We start from the raw sequence: 25,497 nt of genomic DNA, 5'->3' as shown, positions 1-25,497 counted from the left end.
TGATCTGAATCATGTACTGGTACTTAATAATTTGTTTATGCTATGAATGCTTGGTGTACTTTTGATAATGGATTTGATCTTAGAGTGGTCAAACAGTACCCTTTGTCTTTAATTATAAATTTCTAGTATGAAATCCAAAACATGTTTTTGTTTGGTGATCCTTGCTTATTCACAAATATAGTACTCCATAGTTGTCTGCAAAATATTTTTGCTTAATCAAATATTTAGTTTTTTTTGCCGATAAACCATTTTCTTTATCTACAAAAAGTAGTGTTGTGTTGTGCAACTGTTGGGAAACTCTGTGCTGTAGTATTGATTATGGATTTGATCTAAAATGTTCATCAGTACCGATATTAGTTGCATTTTCTTTCTTGTAGCAATAACTCAAAGCATATCTTAGTTCGAAGGAAAAACCCCTTTGCTTTGTTCAAGCTAGTTATCTGGCTAATTTGTTGATGAAAGCTGGGCCTTTATTATAGGGGATTTTTACGGTACATTCTACTACTAGTATATACTAGCAGTATATAATAGGGTATATTTGGTATTTGTTAAAATTCTTAAAGGGTTGTTTAGTCATTTAAGATAGATATTGTTTTTTAATCACAAATAGGGATTAAGTTTCCCGTGGATTTTTTTCTTGGATATCGTCAATTCGTCATCCGTGTCTGGTGACACCGGCGATGGAGGCTGGGCGCATCTCGCTCCCGCCCTGGTGCATCTCGCTCTGGCCCTGGTGCCTCCATCCCGTTTCCTCCAACGCAGGGAGAAGCCTAACCTCCACGCGCCCAGCATCTCCCGCGTCCCCATCGCCTTGCCTCTAGCCCTAGCCTGTCCTCCCACAGCTTCTGCCTTTCCCAAATCACGGCGGCGTCGCTGCAAACACGAGAGGAGCAAAGGAGGAGGGAAATCGAATCGATTTCCGATGGCGGCGGCGCCGATTGTGGTTGGCGGCGGCGGAGGCGACGCCGAAAGAAACCAGCGGCGGCTGTTTCGAGCCGAGCGGCTTCGGTTTCGACTGGGTGCCGGGCAAACGGATATGACTAAGTGAGATAGCATGAATTTACAAAAATACCCTCCACGCAAAAAGATAAAAGGACAAATTTACCCTATTTAATTTATACTGCAGGATAATTAGAAAAAAAATCAGATGACTTTACACCGTTGGATCAAATATACTGCTAGTATATACTAGCAGTAGAATGTACCGTAAAAGTTCTCTTATCATATCCTCCATTTATCATAGAAAAAGCTTCCACTGCACAATAATCCTATATATTATTGTGAAAGGAAAAATTAGAATAGAATATGCTATATATTTTTCAGAAGGCTAAGCCTCATGCGCTGGTATGTGGATAAGTACAAGACGGCTGAAGGAACCAGCAGTCCAAAATGTTTATGGGATCACTCACCAAAGTGTCTGCCTGTTGCTACTAGCTACGATAAGAAATCCATGCATGCTATCTATTTTAACATCAAGCGCTCACCGGAGGCTACAACTTCAGATCTCGCTGGAGACAGCCGCCACCGGTCCACCAATATCGAAACAGACACCCTAGTTGGTGGAGGGTTGACGAACGCCGGAGATGGGTGGGAGGGTAGCCAGAGATTGTAGTGAGAGCGCTCGCAATGGTGGATTTTGGGGGGTCATGGTGGTGGATTTGGAGAAGATATCTGGAAGAGAGGTGAGTGGTATGGGTTATTTTCTTTTCTTTTCTCCCCTCAAATGCCCTGACTAGTCAAAGTGTGTGCGGTGGAAAAATAGTTGGTGCCCGAAGTGAAAGTGGTGGTGCGGAATGCATTTATTCAGCAGGATTTCAATATTGCGGGAACCCAAAAGTGTGCCCTGACGGGCAAACCACGTCAATTCGTATATATCGTTACTATGCTGAAAGAACGTAGAGTAAGACCTTTTATGATCAAATAAAATAATTGATAACAAAGCTGGACTATTTCAATATTTTCAATCCAGTGAGCACTAATAATTCAACATTTGAATGCAAGATTTTAACACGGAATAGGAAAAACGTGGAAATAGATTGCAATACTACATGATCTCAAAACATAGGAACAATAGAAGTAATATCGCGTTAGCTGGTGCATAAGAATTTAGAATTGAAACACAGCAATTTTACAGGAAATCCTATGTGTGTGTGGGAGAGAGAGAGAGAGAGAAGAGAAGAGAGAGAGGGGGGGAAGAGATAATGTGCATTGGACTTAGCTAGCATAGGAAAAATAAAACATGAGATATGAGCTCATGTTAAATTTCTTATGGAGGGATGTAGGGAAGCAATCCATACGAATCTTACAATCCTCTTCCTTTGTTCCAAAGGGTCTAACATACACAAATTTTAAATATTATATGAAAATTAACTTATAGCTCATAAAAACTTACAAAATTGCATGCAGAAAGGTCAAATTTAGATTAAAAAATAAAACAAAAACCACCTATAACAGAGAAAAAAAACACTTGCATTCTACAATGAGTAATTTCAGGTGACTGAATTTCAGCAGCACTCCATTGGGCCACTTGTGCATTCTGGCCTTGTGGGCGTTGCATTTGTAGGTTCGAAACAAATAGGTCGCCTTGCCTTCCTTACCGTCTTCTCCTCCTCCTCCTCCGCCGCCACCGCTGGCGGCCATCACCGCAATGTTCGTCTGGTCCGTCACTTCCCCCTCCTCCCCTCCTCCTCCTCTCCAATTTCTGAAACATCATGCTCTCCCTCTTGCAGCGGCAAGCATGGCGGTGCCGAGGAGGACCAAGTCGACGTCCGCCGTGAAGACGAAGCAAGGCGTGCACGTGTTGGAGGTCCTGGGGTACAGCCGGCACAAGGGCATGGGGGGCGGCAGCTTCATCAGATCCGGTACACTACCAGTGATCGGATCTTTGGTGACTACCCCTTACTGTCACGAAAAGTTAGAATGCCGTCCCCAAGAACTTTGTTGACAGCATGCCGTCACAAAACGCCTATCACACTTGATTGGTCACGAAATTGAATATTTGGTGACGGCAAGCCGTCACAAGTTATTTAGTGACTGTATGGCAGTCACCAAAAGGCTATTCCCCTCATTTTGTTGTTTTGGCTATTTTACTGAGAGTAATGTGTTAGCTGTAGGGAAAATCTTTTCATTTGGCAGGGGATGTTTGTATTTACCTAATTATTCTTTTTAGTGATAAACGATGTACCAATCAATAGTATAGTGACTGTAGCGAATCTAGAATTATTTTAGAGCCTGGGCTAACTTCACTAAAGCTATTATTTACTATAGAAATTCTATCTCAATTTTCCCAATTATATGAAATTTTAGTGGATTATCCACCGACGAGCCCGGGCAACTGCTTGGGGTTGCTGGGCAGTAGATTCGTCACTGAATAGTGAGGCGTATGTGGATGTGATGACACAAACCCAATCTCTCAAAGGTGCTCAAAGGGATACGATGAGTGTGTGCACGTTTATAAGGATGAGTATGCGCGTGAGTATATGAGTGCCTAAATTATACCATGTTTCTAAAAAAAACAATAAAGGTACTAGGCAACTGATGAACACAATGCCCCGTACACCGACAACATACCTCAGTGAGAGTAAAAAAATAGGATCATTGGTGTTTACCCATGGAGCCACACACCAATTTATAGAATCCATATGTTTTACAAAATCTGAATTTAGATTCATACAAGTAATTCCACCTTATAGGCTTATACCACATTTTGATTTTCTTTTCTATCTCGCTTTGCATCACAAATAGCAATCCAACCTAAAAATCCATGAGAAAATATAGAGAACACTATTCCGTGGGAACGGGATAACTTAAGTCACTAATGGTAAACGCTATTTCGATCAGAAAGACGATGCGCGCATGATTTTCACAGAGTGCCGGCACTATGCATGTGTTTTTCCTTTTCCTGCACAAGATTTTTGACAAACAGGTCTCCGGCCCGTGTGGACCGTTTGGGCATGTGAATCTGTTGGCCTAACTACAATTCATCTATATCTGGACCGTTCATGTGACTTTTTTTTAAACTTTTTTTCCCTTTTTTCTTGCTTTGTTTTTAATTTTATTTTTTTTTGGTTGTGATGCTTTTAAGATTTGGTATGGAACAGAAAAATTGCATTAGCATAATTATAATAATCGTGTAATATACACTATTTTTTTTCTTTTTATTCGATACCTATAAATATCAGATCCGATACGTGAGTATCACGTATCAGACCCGATATCTAAATATTAGATCCGATACATATAAATATTAGGCCTGGTACCTATATGTACCCAGATCCAATACCTGAGTATTAGACCCGATACATATAGATATCAGGTCCGATACCTATATGTACCAGATCCAGTACCTGAGTATCAGATCCGGTATCTAAGTATCAGACCCATACAAATAGATATCAAACCCGATACCTAAGTATCAGACCCGATACCTATATGTGTCAAATCCGATACCTGAGTATCAGATCCGGTATCTAAGTATTAGACCCGATACATAAAGATATGAAACCCGATACCTATATGTGTCAAATCCGATACATGAGTATCAGGCCCAGTATCTAAATATCAGACCTCATACATATAGATACCAGACCAGTTACCTGAGTAAATATTAGACCTGGTACTCATATGTACCATGCCTAGAATTTAGGTAACATGTATGTCTAATACCTAAGTATCATGTACAGTACATAGATGAATCATATACGGTACCTAATACTTACGAGGCATATGTGCATCACACATCGTAGGAGCTCTAAACGAGTATATTGTTTAATGACATGGTTGGAAATGGGAGATTGGAATGACCAAGCGCTAGAAGCAGGGGAGGAGATGTCAGCGTCATAATTGATCTCCCATTGAAACGGAATCCCGTGGTGTAGTAGTTCTCAAAATCCATGGGCCTGGCCCGGCCCACTTAAAAAAGCCCATCTATCAGTCAGATAAAAATAATTAGAAAGAGGTAAAAACGAAAAAAAAAGACGAAAACAACTCCGCCGCGGTCTCATCGCCGTCGTCATCGCCGCCGCCGCCGCCCCATTCTCCGGCCATCCTCCGAACGTTTGCTCGCTCCCATGGCTTCCCCTCCACTCCCCACTACTTCTTGCTCCAAATGTGCTTTCTCTTTTTTCTCTCACCCCACCCTGACATGTTGCCGTTGCTTCTTGATTCCCTCCCCACCGGCAATCCACCCTCGCCGCCGCCGCCGCCGCCTCACCAGATGGCACGCGCAAAGACGGTGTCGAAGTGCATCACGGAGACGGTGGAGGAAAGCCACATGTTCAGCATCACCGGGTACAGCCAGAAGAGGGGGATGGGCGTCAGCAAGTGCGTCCAGGACGCATGTTTGCAGAGTTGCAATATAAAAAAAACTATCTATTTACCTTCAGGATTGTTCACGTTAATGACTTGGTTAGTGCATGAACTTTGCAACCTGCAGGTGCTGTGTTCAAGCCCAGATGAAAGCGTTAATATCAAATATATTAAGATGTGCGTGCCTATATTAATGCTTCTATAAAAGCGTCTCTATATTTTGTAGAGATGCAATTTACACGTCTCTAGCAACGTCTTAAATAATATAGGTACGCTTTAAAAAGTGTCTCCATAATTTTGAGACGGTGTAAACAGAGACGTTCCTATGACGCTTTATAAAAGCGTCTCAGTTATCTGTGGGAGACGAAATAAAACATCTCTATCCTACAAACAAGATGTCTCCGTTGGGTTGTTTTGCTGTAGTGTCCGGTCCGGCGCCTTCTCCGTTGGCGGCCATGACTGGGCCATCCGCTTCTACCCCGACGGCCATGGGAGCTCCGATTACATCCACGTCTACCTCGATCTCCTCAACAGAGGCGTCGAGGTGCACGCGTCCTCCGACCTGAGGCTGCTCGACCACACCACCGGCCTGTCTACTTCAGTGACAAAGACATTGCCCAAAGTGTTAAGCTGCTATGATTCCAGTAGTTTTGCTTCGTTGGCTAATTGGTCCCAGAGGAGGAGCGAATTCGAGGCCTCGGCGTATCTCCGCGACGATCGCCTGGACATCGAGTGTGTTGTCACTGTCATGAAAGAGCCACGGGTGTCTCAGACCAAATCTTCCCCCAAAGTCGCGGTGCCGCCGTCAGACATCGCGGCGCATCTTGGCAAGCTGCTGGAATCGAAGGAGGCGGCCCATGTCACATTCTATGTCGGGGAGGATACCTTTGCGGAGCACAAGGTCGTGCACGCGATGCGATCGCCGGTCTTCAAGGCGGAGCTCTTTGGCCCGATGAGGGAGGCGGGGGCACAGGTCTTACCCATCAAAGACATGCAGCCTGATGTTTTCAAGGCCCTGCTCCATTTCATCTACACTGATTCATTGTCTATCATTGATGATCTTGTGGGAGATGACCGTGGTGAAATGATTCGGCACTTGCTCATGGCCGCGGATCGTTACGCCATGGAGAGGCTGAAGCTGATATGTGAAAGTGACCTCTGTGAGAATCTTAATGTGCAGACTGTGGCAGCTACCTTGGCCCTAGCTGATCAACATCATTGTGCGTCGCTCAGGGATGCTTGCATTGAGTTTATGTCCTCTTCTTCAATGGATGATATTGTGGCGACACAGGGGTTTGTAGATCTCAAAACAAATTGTCCTTCAGTCTTGGTGGATGCATTTGTGAACATGAGTATGCTCAACAAAAGGTAGACTAGCAGCTTCCTGTTTAATGAACCTGTTTATTTATTAGGAGTGAGTTTTCAAGGTAGTCAGGACCTCAGGTCATCAAAAGCTAAAGCTATTAACGGTTAGTTTAGTATTTGCATGAACACCTTGCTACATATTTATCTGCTGAGGACTTGATGAGATGAATATATATATTAAATGTCTACTTCCCTACAAGCTTGATGTTTTCCCACTAGGATTTCTTCTTACTTTTGAAGTTAGCCTTTAGCTGATCAGTACAACTATGACAAGCTTAAGGATGTTTGCCTTGAATTTTATGACCGCTTCAGCGGTGATAGATACTGTGTTGGCAACACAAGGTTATAAGAATCTCAAGAAAAAAAAGATACACTTCTGTCTTAGTTGATGTATTGGAGGAAAGAATCAAATGTTATAACGCATGAGCGGCACAACTCTATCTTAGACTGTCTCTGGTTAGTTTAGTTTTTGACCTGAATGAGTAGATTGCTAGTCTTTGATTTCTAGAGAGCAGACAATCTTTTCTTGTGGCATCATCAGTGATCAGCTTGGGTTCTTAAATGCATGATGAGGAGCCTCATCATCAGTGATCTACCTTTTGCTAGAGCAGCTCATCCTGAATTGAACACATGGATGAGGAGCCTCATTATAAGATTACCTATCAGATTTTACTGGCTACAAGAGTTTTAAAGCATGCTCTCTTCTTAGATAAACTCGTACAAGAGTTCTAATGGCTAGTTTGATCAATAATTTTTGGGTAAATCTTACTGGTTTTATCTGTTGATGAACTGAACATATGAATCGTTTTGCTTCTGTGAAAGGTCTATGTTCCAATTATATAACTTTTTTCTATAATATTATATGCAACATATTTGTTCCTGTTTATTCCCATGCTTAATACTGCATATCCCAGTCCAGATGGTCTAAATCGGATCTAGATTTAGTGTTTTACACTGTTATGGTCTCATGCACATCAACAAAACAGAGTCAAGAATAATATAGGATGCAGTTGTTTAGTGGATATGGAATACTAAATAAATTGGAATTATGTTGGTGCTGTCACTGGGGTGATTGTATTTTGGTGGAAATTCATTTTCACCATTCCGATTGGTTATGAATTATGTGATCAACAACCTCAGAGAGTTCTTAGAGGGAGAAGAGGGGTATCGTCCAATACAGAGACTAACTTAAAAATAGCTTGTAGCGTTAGGCAAATATTCTACATCAGCAATCACAAAGTTACCAGCTGTAATATGAAATACTTGAGCTCCATGGTCTTAGTTGACAATGTTGAAGGGATAAATGATGTTAACTGAGGGCCCTGTTTAGCTCTTAGGCCTGTGCATATTGTTATTATCTTAAGCCTATGTTTCTATTGTATTTCAGAATTGAATTTTTGAAGTTTTGATATTTGAACCCTGCAATACACTGTTTCATGACTTAATAAGGAGCACGCCTCTTATTGTACAGTTATGTGGTTTTTTAAGCATCATTGTACATTCATGCGTTGAGAACACATTTTACATTAATATCTTATGAAAACACAAACATGTATCAGTACTTCGTTTTTCTTTTTTGGAGTTACTGTTAAATGCTATCCCCTCTAACAAAACTTAAAGGTTGATACACCCTTTATAACTAGTTAGTACTTTTGCACGGAATTTGTGAGATACTTGGACTTGGTACTTTATCTGAACCTGTTCTGGTCTGTGAACCAGCTTAATTATCATCTATACCATCTAATACATGTTGAGATAGTGAGATTCTGAAGTATGAATCGATATGCTTGGTGTTGCGATGACAATATTCTGTAGCAGTATGAATCAGTATGCTTGGTGTTGAGATGATGAAATTCTGTAGTAGTATGATTCAATATCCTTGGTAGATTTAAGAGTAGAATTCTACTCCCCCGTTTTTTAATGTTTGACACCGTTGACTTTTAGAGATAATTAAATTTGTCCATTCGTCTTATTGAAAAAATATATAATTATTATTTATTTGTTGTGATTTGTTTTATCATTATAAACACATTGAGCAAGACTTACACTATTTTAATTTCCACATGGATATAATTCAATCCCACTGACTAGCTGAGTGTTGAGACCCGATGTATCGGTTGATACCCAGTTCCTATGGGCTCGAGGAGAGAACATGTTATGTGGAAAATACAAAGTGAACTGGAATGGGTCTGTAGACCAAAAGAGCTAGGATTGCTCGACTTGCAACTCTTCTCTTGTGCCCTACTTGTCAGATGTCTTTGGTACGAATGGACATATAGCCGAACAAACCATGGCTAGGGTTACCAGTTCTGTGTGATGAAGACATTGCACTCTTTAATGTTGCAATAGAGATCACTTCAGAAATGGTGCCAAGTATATAAACATTCAAACCCTCAGTTGTAGTACCAACTCTCTTCCAAGTGTTGATGGGGGGAGTACATGATAGTCAAAGATACACTCACCGGCCAGCAATATATGGGTCGCGGAGTTACAATCCCTACTCTTCACCACTTTGCAGCATTTCCATGAATTTGTCTATCTTTGGCCTTTCTGCACATGGTGCACCTCCAACAAATACCGATGACACGATCCGATGGAAATTCACAGAGCACGCCAATATACTGCAAAATCAACATATCGGCTCCAATTTGAAGGTGCAGTTGCAACAGATTTCAAAAATCCCATCCGGGATACATAGACCCCGCCAAAATATTAAGTTCTTTTCATGGCTAATAATCGAAAATAGAGTTTGGACAGTACACATGCTGCAAATCAATTGACCAAACCAACTACATTGTCGCTTTGTCGAGCAGCACAAGAAACAACGATCCAATTACTTCCCGCATTGATGCCTTTCCAAGAGAATCTAGGAAAATGTTGGCATATGGTTGCGACTACACATCAAACCATCAAAGTGGAGAAACTACGCAACCATGCAGGAGTGGTGGACAACAAGAAGCTATGCGCAAAACACGCCAAAAAGCCACACAAAATGATCCAAGCTATTTGCGCATGATCAATCGAGTATTAAATACAATAAACATGAAAATGAATATACTTGATTTTTTTAAAAAAATATATAGAAAACTTTTGCACGAATTAAGCGTATTGTTTAGCGGTTCGAGAAAAGTGCTCATGAAGAACAAGAAAATAGCTTATCTGACTAGCTAATTAGAACTCAGGCTCACACTACTATAAAACGGAAGAATTGTAGGAGGTCAGAATCAGTTTTCACATACGAATAAATGGACCGCTTGCAACCATAGGCTATTAAAAATCGAAAATGTTTGCAGGTAGTTTTTATCCTACCTGAAAAAGCCTATTTTCACATATGGGGGCACTACCATTCCCAAAATATTTGTGTCATACCTCGTAAAAAGACCTGCCATTCCCAAAGATAAAATCAATTGAGCCTTCAATGAAGCACTCACTAAAATAGCGCCAGCTGGAAATTCTTATTATTTTCGCTTGTCCGTCTTGATCAATGGGCTTTGGAGCCAGGGAGACATTTTAAGTGTACCAAAAAAATGCATTAGTAGAGGCTAATTGAACTCTCTTGCTATATCAACATATATATGGCATTTTCTTGCCTACATTTCAAAAGATAAAGAAAAAATAATGTTCTTAGCTATAATCATGTTGTGTGAACATCAATAGAAGCGTTCTAAAATGTACCATTCTTAGCACTGTTTTATCAAACAATGGTTGTCAACTTGAACCCTTGGCCTTGAAACGTAATGTTTGGCTTTGACGGATGCATTGTTACCTTTTCACTATAAGATAAAGGTGTACACCAATATTTGCTTCAACAATGTTTGAATATTTATCAAAATTAGAAGTCTAAATGCAAATGTTTATAAGTATATTCCTCTTATTGTGATGTTGTTTGGAATAATTTCAATTGCTACATGCACAATACTGAAATTGTAGTAGTTATGGGAATCAACATAGAAAACAGAGGGGAGGATACAATGTATAAGGAGGTGGGGGCCAAGGCCCCCAGTCAATTTCGACTCCACACTTATACCCATATATTTATGTCACTTGCCCCCCCCCCCCCCCCCCCAATCCACATGACCAACAACCTCTACCTCTTTTCTGTTTTTTTGGAATATACTCATGTGCCTATCTAGTAGTTTGTTTCTCCCCTTCAATTGGAAGCATCATTTCTAGTTGTTTGTGCCGAAATTAAAATGGTTACTTATGTCTCTAAATTGTTATATCAATTATGAAGGTATATTGTAAGGGCATTTTTTTTCTAATATAGCTGTCCACACTCAAATTGTTGTATCTGTGTCCACCCATAGACCATATGCAATTGTGTAGGCGGCTAGAAATTGGCACAAACCATTCTTGACTGAAACAATGTTGAGGTGAATGGACGAAGCTGTGAGATCTATATCATTTCACGCAACTCCAAGCACATGAAGATGCCACATGGCTTGTGATATTGAGACCAAGGCAGGTACAATAAAGCTGTAAAGCTAAAATAGCAAGGGAAATAACATTATGTGCCATTTACACGACAAATCAATATATCAAATTAGAAAATGACATGTGTAATTGCGTCACATTATTGTGTGTGGTATCTGCTATCGCAAAAAAAAGCCTGGTGCATATTATAATCTCCCTTCACTACTTCAGCATGCTGCTTCATTCTCCTTCTGTTTTTTAATATATAATGTTGTTGACTTTCGAGATACATTTAACAATTCATCTTATTAAAAAAATATAATTATCTTTTATTTTATTGTGACTTGATTTATTATCAAATATTCTTTAAGCATGACTTGAATTTTTTCATTTGCACAAAAAAATTAAATAAGATGAATAGTCAAATGCTTGTCAAAAAGTTAACATCATCATATATTAAAAGATAGAGGTAGTAGCTTTTAGTTATTATACTCTCTGCTCTAACAGGTTCATCCAGTCGTGTCAGCATGTCTTCAGTCAGTTTAGGAGTGATGTTTGTGCCAATTTCCAGCCACCAATTGACGTGATTAAACATGCCATATTTTTAATTTGGTATATTGATATGTCCTGCAAATGGTGCATAATGTTATTTCCCTCTACTTTCAGGGCTTATTCGGATTAGAGGAACTTCACAAGATTTTTGGAGGAATACTGCGCATAGGAATTTTTTTCCTTTCCTGTCTTTCGGATCATGAAAACTGGTTGTAGGAAATCCAAAGGAAAGTTTCCTTTGATACTGATTTCATAGTAAAAGTACATGAAAAATCCATCCACCTTGAGCTCTTTTTTTTTTCCTGCATGCAAATCCTAGGCAATCAATTTCCTGTGATCCGAATGCTCTCAACTTTTGTATTCCTTTGTTTTTCATTTCTCTGTTTTACACTTAGATTCCTTTTATATTCCTATACTTTTCCTATCCTATGTTTTTCCTTCCTATAATCCGAACAAGCCCTCAACGTATTGTGTCACAAACACTACCATCGAGTTGAGTATTGGTCTCATTTTTCTAAATCAACGGTGGGTTGAGACTTCACATGCATCCTACAGTATTGCATCCTAGTATTTTTCTAGACTTAACAAATAAGAATGCATTAAGATGTTCACTGGACATGGCCATAAAAGGTAGCATCTTCACGATTGCCTCTTCCTGTAAATTGCTTGAGAACGCATATTAGCAGCCCATGATCTTATCGGTACTACTATTAAAAGACAATGGTAGTAGTGGTGATCAGTCTGCCATCACCATCATCACTGACATTTAGGCAATAATATCGGTAAAACACATGTAAATACGATGCTTGCTCTTTGTACACATGTGCTCTCTAAAAGTTGGGGAGCTTAAAATTCTGAGAAGCAGCTGCTGAGAAGCTAGCTGGTGAGAATCTGGAGAAGCTGGAAAACCCAGCTTTTGGCTTCTAGTACATTTTCCAGATTCTACAACTATAAAATTCTCAGAATCTGGGTAAGAAGCTGGACTATTTGGGGGAGCTTCTGGCAACTGGAGATTCTAGAAGAAACTGCAGCTGCTAGAAGCTCCCCCAAACAGGCTCTAATACTGTCTCCTTCAGTGCGGAAAGGAGAAGGCATTTGGATTTGGGTGAGTCTGTAGTTAGGCTGCAGCTTTTTAATTTTCTGAGCATAAACATTTCTTTTTGTTTTTTAAGATGAAAAATCTTGGTTCGAGACCAATTACTTTTGCTATTTTCAGTAGTCCGTTGCAATACATGAGCATTTACTAGTGAAGGGAAAACATAAAGAGTACTTATCTTCACATGGCCCAAATGAATACCTTGCAACACAGAAAAATAGAGAGAGATCCAAAACACATGAGAGGGGAGATGCTAGAACTGGAAATCAAACACACGGTGGTAGATCAAACGATGTGCAAGGGGAAAGAAGACGAAGCAAATCAAGAACAATGGTCTCAAGTGTTGTTTCAATTTCTTCGCTTTTCAGCCATCATTGTGTTTTGCCTCTCCCAATTTCACAACATATTGGGTCTAAATCTAGTCCTGGAAGCAGGAAATGATTTGTATTAAAAAAATTGCAGTTAAGTTTTTTAAATACAAGTGTCTCTGAACTTTAATATATAAGTATGTAAGATGCAATTTGAGTAAAAATCATATAAAAGCTAGTGCTTCATATAAAGTTTCCCAGTTTTAAAATTTCTCCATATATTCATTTTCTCGGCTTTATCAAAACATACATATGAAAACTTCTTGCAAACGAAAAGATATGATACGAGAAAGTCAACAAGAGAGAGTAACGAAAGCAATAAGCAATGGCAGCTTAGCAGTGGAACTGGACTAAATCAAGAGCAGTCTCTTCAAAGAGCCAGGGACACTCGTTGCTGTTCTCACTATAAAACTCTTAAGAGTGTAAATAATCTGTTCCCTGACATTATTGATGTACTTCAGTATATTGAGAAAGATGGTCCAAATGATGGGAAAAAATGTCAAGCACGTGGTCTTTTGGATTATGTCAAGGATTTTGACTTCGTGTTTCATTTGCACTTGATGTTGCTTATCTTGGGACATGCAAATGCTCTGGCACTGTCTTTACAAAGGAAAGACAAGGATATTTTGGAGGCCATGTTAGAGGTGAAATTAACCAAACAGAGATTTCAACAAGTTCGGGATGATGGTTGGGAATCTCTTTTGGAGAGATCATACTCATTTTGTGAAGAGCACAGTCTCCCTAAATTGGACATGGAAGAAGAGTATGTAGATCGGCATAAACCAAGGAGAAAAACTAATCGCACTAATTATCAACATTATAGATATGATTGCTTGAATCCTATTATTGACTTGCAGCTCACAGAGTTCAATGATCATTTCAATGAGATAAATTCTAGCTTGCTTACTCATATGGCTGCATTCAGTCCAAGGTTCCTTCGATTCCTTTAAGCATGACCATCTAATGGAGCTAGCAAAGTCCTATCCGGATGATTTTGATGCAAGGCAATTGAAGGATCTTGATCATGAGCTTCAGATTTACATTGACAATGTTCGAGCAGATGAAAGATTTGGGAAATTAGGCACTATTTCACAACTGGCTAAGTTGATGGTCGATAAAAAAAACATCTTGCTTTTCCTTTGGTCTATCGGAGCCTCAAGCTAGTGTTAGTTCTTCCTATTGCTACGGCATCAGTGGAGAGATGTTTTTCAGCAATGAAGATTGTGAAGACAGCACTACGGAATCGTATTAGTGATGAATTTATGAATGATGCTATCTTATGGTTCGTGGAGAAAGCTTTACTAGCTACAATTCCAAATGACGACGTGATAGCTCTCTTTCAAAACATGGGAATTACTCGTAGGGTGGAGGTGGAAGTATAATAGGTAACTATTGTTGACATTTTATATTTTGTTGGCATATATTGTTAATTAACTTGTTTACTGTATTTTTTTTTCAATCTATTATTAATCCATTACAATCTACTAGCATATAGCCCTGTACAATCATGAATCGTCAATCAGTTAGTGTTAAATTTTTGAACAACTAGTTAGTGTTAAAAATTGAGAGTGACACTGGTGACTATTTTTCCTGGATCCGCCACTGATGAAAAGGAACCATATAACAAAAATTAAAATCTGAACAATCAGGAAATCAGATTTAACTAATGACAAATTTAGCTGCAAAATTTGTAGAATTTTTGGGGTATATTCATTGTCCTATCAAAATCAAAAGGAAACAAACTGTTAGGCATCTAAAAAAAGTACAGATATTTCATCATACAAAAAATGCAATGGTTGGGCTCCCCTAAGTTCTAAAAATGCATTCCAGAAGAAATTGCAATACCCTTCAGTGAAAATTGCACTATAATTTGCACTGCAAATATATCAAATTTAATATGCAATTTTGAATTGATTATTACCTTCCATGAGTCCTGAAATCAAGCACAGTTTTATTATTTCATCAATGACTCTCTTTTTTCTTCTCCATGGTTCTCTTCTTCTTCCCTTCAAACAGCTGTAGGAGCTCCATGGAAATCAATCTACATATATCAAAAATAAAGAAATAACTGAACAATTAGATTTAAAACAAGATAAGTGAGAACTGTTGGTACATAGAAAAAAAAACTAAAAATGTTGCATACTGCCATGTAGTGAAAATTACATTATGAGAGTTGCACTGCCACTATGAGAGATTTGCATGATGGGGGTAATTGGAGGCTGGTGTTTAGAAGAAATCTTTATGAGCGGAGAGAAAATGAGCTTGCTGAACTAAAGAGTATGATTAACTTGTGTCAGTTTGATGAGGGGAAGGAGAGGGACAAAGTTATATTATTTGGCCTATAATAGGAAGAAAACCTTGTTCACTAAATGCATACAATGTATAGAATATACAGAAATGGTGGAGGTGTGGAAGAGCAAAATCCCTTTTAAGCATTTTCTCTTGTGGTGGAGAAGCTGCCATGTGCTTTAGAACAAAGTGATGGGGTGGGGGAGGGGGTGTACTATCCTTTGCCTCTAAGTGGCCGATACTATATAGGAATGTTTCCTTAGAGAGGAGGGAGAACGAGTTTAAACTTTTGTAATAAGATTGAAACTACTAATCACATCTTGTTTGAATACCCTTTAGCAATTCCTCCGAAAAAATCTTGTCGATTTCAGGGAGTGTTTGGGGCTGCTGAATGAGAAGAATAAGTCCAGAGTGTGGGTGCGTGGCTAGTGGCTAGTGTCTGCTGGGTTTTGTGGCCTGTTAGAACTTACAAATGATTGGGTTTTTAAAAATGCTCTTATAAATTCTCCTTTGTATGTCATTTATAAATCCATATCCTTCTTATAAAAATATAGCATCTTGCTAAAATAAGAAGATCAAGTTATTCTAGAATGGTGGCACAAAGCGATTTTGGAGCAGCTCTTTTTTTAAAAAAATGAAGAACACTAGACATTGGGATGATTCTGGAGCAGCTATAACAAGTGAAGCCGTGGAATCTGTCTGTAGTTTCCTCTATGGTGATACGGAGTATGTTATTGTCTGGTGTTTGTGCTTTTTTGATGATTGTTGCCGCCTGCAGCATGGTGTTACGAGCTGTGCTTGTTGGTGTTGGGTTTTCTCACAAAGTCAGACCAATATAATAATATAATCTATTTCAAGAAGACGAATGAAAAATCTCAATTATTTTTTATCAATTTTATAAAATCCCACCTATTAGGATCAAATTGTATAAAATCACAGTGATTGACATGACATATTAATAAATTATGTTTCTAATGTTTCGGAAAACCACGTTGTTAATAAATTTGATATACTCATATATCAAAGTTTTTTAAAAAAACTTCAGTTACATGGATATATCATTTATATGATGAATAAAAAACAATAAATTGGAGATATAATTATAGAAAAAAATATGATAGATCATATCAAAATGATCAATAGTGGTTTTGTGAAACTTTATAACTATATAATAATTAGGGTTATTTTTCATATACCAAAATCCCTATAGTTTTGTGCAACTTACACCATATAATACCTAGGGTTAGGTTAAATTTACTCTCTCTTTTTTTGCAAAAAAAAATCAGTTATAGCGCCAGCCGGCAATTCCTCTCCTGATCGGAGCAGAGCTAACCGAAAAATCCCAACAAAAAAAAAAATCCGCAAAAAACTCCGTTCCGTTCCGTCTAAAATTCACCGCGGATATTACCACCTTCCGTTTGGGCTCGGCCCAATCTGCTATTGGGCTCCCTCGTCCTCGTCTTCCCCTCCATCCGCCACCGCCGCCGCCGGCGATCTTCTCAAGGTTCGATCCCCTCCACCCTCTCCCCTCCCCTCCGCCGCTCCGGCTTGCCGTACTAACCCGCCCTTCCTTCCTTCGCAGCGCCGCCGCCGGTGGTTCGATTCTTTCTTTCTTTCTTTCTTTTTTCCCCAATCCGTTCGTCCGCCCTCCACCTCCGACGCGGCGGCGGCGGCGGCGGCATGAAGCGGCACCAGATGGAGTCGGTGCCGAGGACGGTCTCGACGGTGGTGCCCAACACGGCGGAGGCCACCCACGTGTTCGACATCCTGGGGTACAGCCAGATGAAGGGGAGGGGCCGCGAGGAGCACGTCACGTCGGGGACCTTCGTCGTCGGCGGCCTCCACTGGGCCATCCTCCTCTTCCCGGACACCCACGTCATCCTCCTCGACGACGAGGAAGACAACGTCACCGCCTTCCTCGAGCTCCAGAGCCAGGGGGGAGGCAAGGTGCGGGCGTGCTGCGACGTCAGGCTGGTCGACCAGACCACAGGCCTCGCCTCCTCCGCTGCGCCGGCGCAGCCGGATGCCAAGACATTCAAGGTGTTCAATGCCGATGAATCCAACAGGGTCAGCTGTCTCAAGATGAGGAGGACCGAATTCGAGGCGCCGCCGTATCTCGTCGACGATCGGATTACCCTGGAGTGTGTGGTCACTGTCAAGAAGGAGCCGAGGGTGTCGAGAGCTAGACCGGTCCCGAGGATCAAGGTGCCGCCGAGCAACATGATGCAGCAACTCGGCGATCTGCTGGAGTCCAAGGAAGGGGCAGATGTGGTGTTCGATGTCGCGGGGGAGACCTTCCCGGCTCACAAGCTTGTGCTGGCGATGCGGTCTCCTGTCTTCAAAGCGGAGCTATGCGGGCCGATGAGGGAGAGCGGGACAGAGCCTATCAGCATTGTGGATATGCAACCGGTTGTGTTCAAGGCCCTGCTCCAGTTCATCTATACCGATTGGTTGCCGTCAATTCGTGATCTTGAGGGAGACGATAACAGCGAGATGATCCGCCACTTGCTTGTCGCCGCAGACAGATATGCTGTGGACAGGCTGAAGCTGTTGTGTCAAAGCATCCTTTGCAAGAATCTTCGTGTTGGTAACGTTGCAACTACATTGGCTCTGGCTGATCAACATCATTGTGGCATGCTTAAGGATGCTTGCATTGAATTTATGTCATGTCCAAACATGTTGGATGATGTAGTGGCATCCCAAGGGTTTGTGGATCTTGAAAACACAGCTCCTTCTCTCGTCGCTGAGGCAAAGGAAAAAATGGGCAGGTTCAAGAAAATGTCGAGGATGACAAAGAGCAATGCACCGGAAGATGAACCTAACAGTAATTAGTTTAGTTTATAAGTAATATGGATATCTGTCTACTTTTACTGGATCAGGTCCTTGTGGTTACTTTACTCTCTATATAAATAGAAATAACTTAAACACTGGTATTGCTTGCACCTATTGTGTTTAGAATTAACTTTTGGGTAAATTCACATACCTAACTTGCACATTAGACTAGGTTTTGCAAATCAGTACCGAGCTTGTTTTCCAGTTGCAAAATTTGTAACAAAACTTGCTCCAAGCGATAAACTTTTTTCAAGATCCAAACCAAAGTGGAACAAAGGTAGAAAAAATCAATTCATTGTGAAATTTGCTATTATTTTTCCAGGAATACTATTTGACTGGAGTAAATTTTCTAGGATGTCTGTATGTTATGCCTAAGACCACCCTTGCAGTAGGATACCGTCTGCTTTGGGTTCTTTATTATATTATCTCCTTCGAGGGATTTTTAGGATCATTCAGGCTATATTTAGTCTATTTTGGCTTTTACTTCCTTTTCTTAGGGAAGTGGTTAAGGACCTCAGAAGCAGATTTCTGCTGCTCATTATATGTCCTTGTTTTCTAAGAGCCATGCATATTGAGAAATGAAGTTGAAAATTGGAGGACTAAGTGAGTATTTCTATTTGATCAGCTAGTGCAGCCCCAACAGTAGATTTTTTTTATATATATGCCAATTTTATGATTCCAGCCTAAGAAGCTATTGTGAAACATTGAACGTGCTGTGTTTGTGGCAACTTTTTTCTTCTCCAAATTTTGTTTTATTAATCTGAGTATTCTACTACTGTATTTGAGTTAATCTATTAAATGCATCACGTGAAACGGGGGCAAGTTGATGCTGCCTTTATTCGTTCAGCACAAATCAGCTATTATCACCTTTGGTCCTTTGGTAAGAATTCTTTCAATGTTTCTCCTGGAACTGTGCTTAATTTTGGGGTGATGCAAGTCTGTAACACCATTGCCCTTGGCAAGGATGAAGATACCAACATGTCTGAGCATTTTTTTTTACTTAATACCCATTTTGGACAAGATACCAAACTCTTGTTAGTTCTGAACCAAATTCTTATATTGATTTTCTATAGCAAATTACCTATTTAAACCAATTAAATCAAGGTTTTACTTAATCCAAAGATGCTCTAACAACTCTACTTCTAGTACTCCCTCTGCTAATGTAATCATGTTTACCTTATGTCACAACCTACTTTCAGGTGATCTTCACTTCTTCAGCATAACATGAACAACATAATAACCTGAAAAAGATTGAAATGGCATCATTAATGATAGGAAGAAATAAAATTAGTCATATCTGACGAAACATATAGTATCAATTCCCGTGTAAGAACAATATGTGCACAGTAGATTACCATATAGTACTAAATAAGAAGATTAGGGAAAATTACGACAGGAAAATCCTAAGCAAAACAGAAGACTATTCCAATAAAAAGGAAAAACAGAATCTGGCATATACTGTTCATTTATTTGTATTTTCTCAAAAATATTCGGGATACAATTTTTTTTGGCAGAAGTATGCGTCACAACTATTGCGCGAAAATTACATGGACATGAAGGTGGTGTTTGGATCCAGGGACTTAACTTTAAGTCTCTGTATTTAGACACTAATTTAGAGTATTAAATATAGATTACTTATAAAACTAATTACATAAATGAAAGCTAATTTGCGAGACAATTTTTTTAAGCCTAATTAATCCATAATTGGAGAATGTTTATACATAGGCTAATCATGGATTAATTAGGCTCAATAGATTCGTCTCGCGAATTAGTCCAAAATTATGGATGGGTTTTATTAATAGTCTGCGTTTAATATTTATAATTAATGTTCAAACATCCGATATGATAGGGACTTAGTACCATCTAAAAAGGGTCGAAGTCTCGCATAAGGAAACAGCGATACAGAACAGTGTCGCATAAAGAAAAAGCGATACCGAATGTCTTGTCCAACGGTGCCGCTTAATTAGTGATTAATTATCCTAATTAGCAATTAATTAATAATAATTAGCTATTAATTAGTTGCTAATCAATGTGACTAAACATTAACCATTGCCCCTGTTAGTGAGTTGGGCAGCCATGCCGTGCGGTCTCGCAAATTGGCTGTGCGAGACCGTACGCTCCCACTCAAGCTGCGCGTCGTCACTAAAGTTTACAAACCGTGCGGTTATCACGTACGATAATTTTCTTAGTTTTTAAAACTATAGTATATCTCATGGTAATTATACGGTTTTCACGATAATCACGTGGTAACCGCCAAACCATGAGGTGACGGTATCCACTCAAAAACGGTTTGGAGAACCCTCATCAGTCATCACCCCATCATTCTCACGCAATGTGTCAGCAATACTATATTGCTTTCGTCAGCGACGAAGGTATAGTTGTGCTAAAAATTTTCATCCCGAATATTTCTGAGAAAAAAATAAACAATATATTTTTAAATTTAATTCGCCTTTGTAACCGTAAGGCCTTTTTCCTTTTCTGAATGGGGTTAAGTTCATGGGCCGCCTAATTGGGTCGGCATTAGGCCATCCAAACTAGGCCCAAAAAAGGGCAAAAGGCATCGTGTTGGTCCGTCTCCGAGTTGTTTCCCTATTTGGGCCTTCTCTCGTCTCCGTCGCCGCTGCCTTCTCCAAATCCTCTTCGCATTCGATCCCCTCCCCTCGCCGCCGTCTCCTCCACCTCCGCCGCTCGCCGCCCGATCCCCTCCCATCCCCTCCGCCCCGCCGCCCCGCACCTAGAGATGCCGTCGTCGTCGTCGGCGGCGGCGGCGGCGTGCGGGCCCCCGGAGTTCACGCCGGGGTGGAAGACGGTGTCGACGTGCGCCCCGGACGTCGTCGGCGAGGGCGTCCACGTGTTCGACATCTTCGGGTACAGCGACCACAAGGGGATGGGCGCCCACGAGCCCATCAGGTCGGGGGCCTTCTCCGTCGCCGGCCTCGACTGGGTCGCCTGCCTCTACGCCGACGGCTACGGCGTCGCCGGCATCGACGACGTCTCCGCCTACCTCAGGCTCCTCGGCGACGCGCCCACCCCGCGCGTGTGGGTCTCCTGCGAGGTCAAGCTCGTCGACCAGCGCACCGGGGTGGCCTCCACGCCGCAGCCCTTCCTCAGGTACGCCCTGGTGTTCGGCGACAAGTGCAAGGCCCTCCACTGTATGATGATCCCCAGGGGCCAGATCGAGGTGGAGCCCTACCTCGTGGATGATCGCCTCACCATGGAGTTCCATGTCGTCGTCAGGAGAGACCCCCGGGTGTCGAGAACCGCCCGGTTCCCGCGCATCTTGGTGCCGCCGCCCGACATCAAGCGGCAGTTTGCCAACCTGCTGCAGAGCAAGGAGGGCGCAGATGTCACCTTCGATGTCGCGGGGGAGCCGTTCTCCGCGCACAAGCTCGTGCTCGCGATGCGGTCGCCGGTGTTCAAGGCGGAGCTCTGCGGGCTGCTGAGGGAGCCGGGAACGCAGCCTATCGCGATCGTTGATATGCAGCCTGCTGTCTTCAGGGCCCTGCTGCAATTCATCTATACCGATCAGTTCCCCGCGACCCGCGGTTTCGAGAGGCGCGACAATTGTGAAATGATCCGGCACTTGCTCGTCGCTGCGGACAGATACGCCGTGGATAGGCTGAAGCTGCTATGCCAAGGCGTCCTCTGCAAGAATCTTAATGTTCACAATGTCGCGACTACGCTGGCACTGGCTGATCAGCACCAATGCGACAATCTGAAGGATGCTTGCATCGAATTTATGTCATGTTCAAAGAAGATGAAGGGTGTAGCAGCGAGCAAAGGGTATGAGGATCTCCAAAGAATGGCCCCGTCTGTCTTGGCGGATGCAGTGGCGCAGATGTCGAAGCTCAACAAAATGCCAAGGGGTAGTGCTCCACAAGATGAGTCTAAGAGCTGTTAGTTTAATTTATAAGGGATATGGATATTCTTTCTTCTCTTCCTAAATCAGGTATCGTAGTCAGTTTACTCTTTACATTTTGGGAGCACCTTTCTGGTGCTTATCTGTTTATATGATAGATAGGTTTATTTTATCTCTTTGCAAGCTTTGTTTCCATTAACTGGCATATAACCTGTTGTCCTTCCACAAAATTTATTTTGTGCGCCCTTGATCAAAATTTGGATACTGAAGATAACCCAACATTAACATAACTCTGATGACCTGCGCCGTTGCAATGGAAAAGCATCAACATAACAAAATCGCGGTGTTGAGGGAGCATAGTGGCACCAATAGCAATAACATTGACTTAGTTTAGTATTGTCGGGGACTATTGTGGTTCCTTGAGAATTAACTTGCCGGGAATAGTATTTGACATGAGTTTGTATGTTTTGACTACAGCCTCGTATTTAATTTTCCTAATCCTATGTTTTTAGAAACCTAAATGAACTTCCAGTAGGACTGAGTGCTTCTCTTTGATCAACCAGAGCAACCAGAGCAGCATGTTTTTATTTTTCTCGTGTCCCTGGATCAGGGGCCCTGACCATAGCCAATTTGTGATTTGAGCCAATTTGTTAGCCCTCTAAAAAGAGGGCATCAAGATGCAATAGTATATCAGCGTGCTAATTATCATAAAAAGAAGGAAGCCCTATATTTCTGGAGGCAGGACGTTGTGCTCAGTTTGTACTGATAATTATTGTGCTATATCAAATTATTTTTTTTTTGTTGTAATATATGATTAGAATGGAGAAAGTGTTTGTCAGGTGGTTCTGTGATTGACAGTACATCTCTCTGCTTCTGTCCCTATTTTCAGAATGATTGTTCTGGGCCTTCTCTTAACAGAAGGTTAAAGGCAACCCAGATTATTTATCCCCTATTCTGAAATTTATTCTAAATTACTGGTATGCAGCGCTTTTCATGGTCATGTATTGTGCTTATCACTTTGTTATAAACAGTTTGTCCAAAATTCAGGATGCTGTCGCATTGTTACTGAGGTGCAAGCAATATTTATGTATGACTAAATTCGTAGCTAGGAGTTGGATTATTTTGGGATGGATGGACTATTCCATAGACAGTTGTTTGCTTGTCTTCTACTTCCTCCGTTTTATAATGTAAGTCATTTTAGTATTTCTCACATTCATTTTGATGTTAATGAATCTAGATAGATATATATGTCTAGATTCATTAACATCAATATGAATGTGGAAAATGCTAAAATGACTTGCATTGTGAAACGGAGGGAGTAGGAGATTTGATAGGCCGAAGTACGAAGGTAGGCTGCATTTTTATCGTAGTCCTCGATAGTTAGAAGGCTGAAGAATTCCTATTGGTAGTCCTAACTAAGCTGAAGAATTTACTGAAGCAAATGCGTCGATAAAATCAACCCTGTAGATTGGAGGCACCTCCAAATTGGGTGCCAGATCCTCTCCAAAAAAAATCGGGTGCCCGATCTTCTAAAAGAAAATTGATCGGTCAAATATTGCAGTTGACTACCAATGAAATATTAAAACATTAAGTTATACATGATGAAAAAAAATCAGCCACTTACACTTTTTTGTGAAACACTTGTAAAGACACGTTGAAACATGTTACTATCACGTATGAAACATTGAGTATTAACGGACTGAAACATATGTTTTTTTCCACTAGAACATAATTATGTAATATCTTGTTGTGAAGATTTAATTACAACAAACATCGTTAAATTTAATTACAACGAACACAACGATGTTATTGGATCATCGATTAGATAGGAGAGACAGCAGGGGCAAAAAGAAAGTCGGTCAAATGTTGTAGTTGACCACTGGTGAAACAATATGTTATACATAGTGAAACGACAAAATCAGTCACTGCAACATTTAATTGTTTTTTTTGAAACACAATGAAGATACACGTTGAAACATATTCCTATCACATATGAAACATTGAGTATTAAAGGAATGAAATATATGTTTTTTTTCATCTGAACATAGACATGCGATATCTTGTTGTGAAGATTTAATTATAACGAATACAACGGTGTTATCGGATGGTAGATTAGATAAGTAGTTTAAGACAAAAATCATTTTGAATGTTGCTAAATCCATACATGCATGCATGGATAGATAGGAGAGAGAGTTGGGGCAAGTAGTTAAATAAATTTTGTGAAATATAGAGAGTGCATATTTTAAAACATGTCGCTATCACATAGGGAACATTAAGTAAGTTCTAACGGTCTGAAACATATATTTTTCTTTTATCAAGATATAATCATGTGATATCTTATTGTAAAAATTTAATTGCAACAAATTCAATGGTACGATTGAATCGTAAATCGGATAAGTAGTTTAGGAGAAAAAATATTTTAAGTGATGAGAGAAAAGAAAAATAAACTAGTTAGTACTCATCTTGCATGCATGCAGTTAGGGATGACAATGGATCGGGTCGGGCACGGGTAGAGCAAAACCATGCCCGACCCGATGCCCGACATTGCCCACCCAAACCCTACCCATTAGAGTTAGCGGGCAAAACTTCATACCCGTACCCATGCCCGGCGGGCGCAGATATGTTCGGTGGGTACCCAATGGATCTCACATGAATAATAATGTAATTTAACAAAGAGAAATAAAATCAATAATTTACCAAATTATCGTTTATCAACAATAATTTGAATTACATCACAACTTAGTATCAGTTAGCATCACAAATGAACCAAGAGAAATGATATAAGAATTAAGAAATGAGTCAAAATTAACTAATACATGTGTATTGGGTCGGGCATGGGTTACCCACGGGTAAAAAATGAAACCCGCCTATTGCCCATAACGTCTTCGGGTCTCGGGCGGACGTGCCCATGGGTAAAAAGCCACACCCACACTCGTGCCCATCGGGTCGGGTATCCACGGATACCCGGACCCATGGGTAAAATTGCCATCCCTACATGCAGTATTATGGAGCCCCATTTTTTCTCTTCAAATCGGGCTACCGAGCAAGAGTATTCTCGCAGTAGGTTTCTTGAAAAATAAATCTTATTGCGTGCCAACTGCCAAGGATAAGGTATACCTTCTATATATGAGGTCATGGAATGCATTAATACTGTATACTACAGTAGAATGTATTAGAGTCCTAGTCGGGGAAGATAAGATCCTTTAATTAAGGAATTCTAGTTGGAAAAGATAAGGTATTCTATATCTCCTAGTTTTACTTGACAGGAAAATGATCTTCAGACTCCTAAGGAGAAAGGACATGCCGAGCCAGATTCAAGCCAATATAGATCTAGACAAACCAAATGTGGGAGCCAAAGATGCTGACGTAAGGGATCTAGAGCTATCTCCAATCTCGCCGAATTCATATTCGAGAAC

At 40.7% G+C, this 25,497-nt stretch overlaps 3 protein-coding genes across 3 annotated transcripts; all 3 read left to right on the top strand.

Moving 5' to 3' along the window:
- The first annotated feature begins 2,737 nt into the window (after window positions 1-2,737).
- On the top strand, window positions 2,738-14,051 carry LOC127782090 (BTB/POZ and MATH domain-containing protein 2-like). The gene is made up of 6 exons (XM_052309155.1): window positions 2,738-2,843; window positions 4,358-4,370; window positions 5,731-6,675; window positions 12,601-12,742; window positions 13,563-13,745; window positions 13,959-14,051. The coding sequence occupies exons 1-6, from the start codon at window positions 2,738-2,740 to the stop codon at window positions 14,049-14,051; spliced, it is 1,482 nt and encodes a 493-aa protein (XP_052165115.1).
- Window positions 14,052-16,819: 2,768 nt separating this feature from the next.
- On the top strand, window positions 16,820-18,486 carry LOC127781416 (BTB/POZ and MATH domain-containing protein 1-like). Its single transcript, XM_052308365.1, has 2 exons — window positions 16,820-16,894; window positions 16,973-18,486. Exon 2 carries the CDS (start codon window positions 17,071-17,073, stop codon window positions 18,220-18,222), a length of 1,152 nt encoding a protein of 383 aa, XP_052164325.1. The 5' UTR covers window positions 16,820-16,894; window positions 16,973-17,070; the 3' UTR covers window positions 18,223-18,486.
- Window positions 18,487-20,847: 2,361 nt separating this feature from the next.
- Window positions 20,848-23,127, top strand: LOC127781443 (BTB/POZ and MATH domain-containing protein 1-like). Its single transcript, XM_052308397.1, has one exon. The coding sequence runs from the start codon at window positions 20,963-20,965 to the stop codon at window positions 22,121-22,123; it is 1,161 nt and encodes a 386-aa protein (XP_052164357.1). The 5' UTR covers window positions 20,848-20,962; the 3' UTR covers window positions 22,124-23,127.
- The last annotated feature ends 2,370 nt before the right edge of the window (window positions 23,128-25,497 follow it).

This window comes from Oryza glaberrima, chromosome 8, assembly GCF_000147395.1.
Source record: "Oryza glaberrima chromosome 8, OglaRS2, whole genome shotgun sequence".
NCBI classification, from domain to species: domain Eukaryota; kingdom Viridiplantae; phylum Streptophyta; class Magnoliopsida; order Poales; family Poaceae; genus Oryza; species Oryza glaberrima.
Note: the sequence above shows the minus strand (reverse complement) of the source record. Positions and strands in the feature narration are given on the sequence as shown.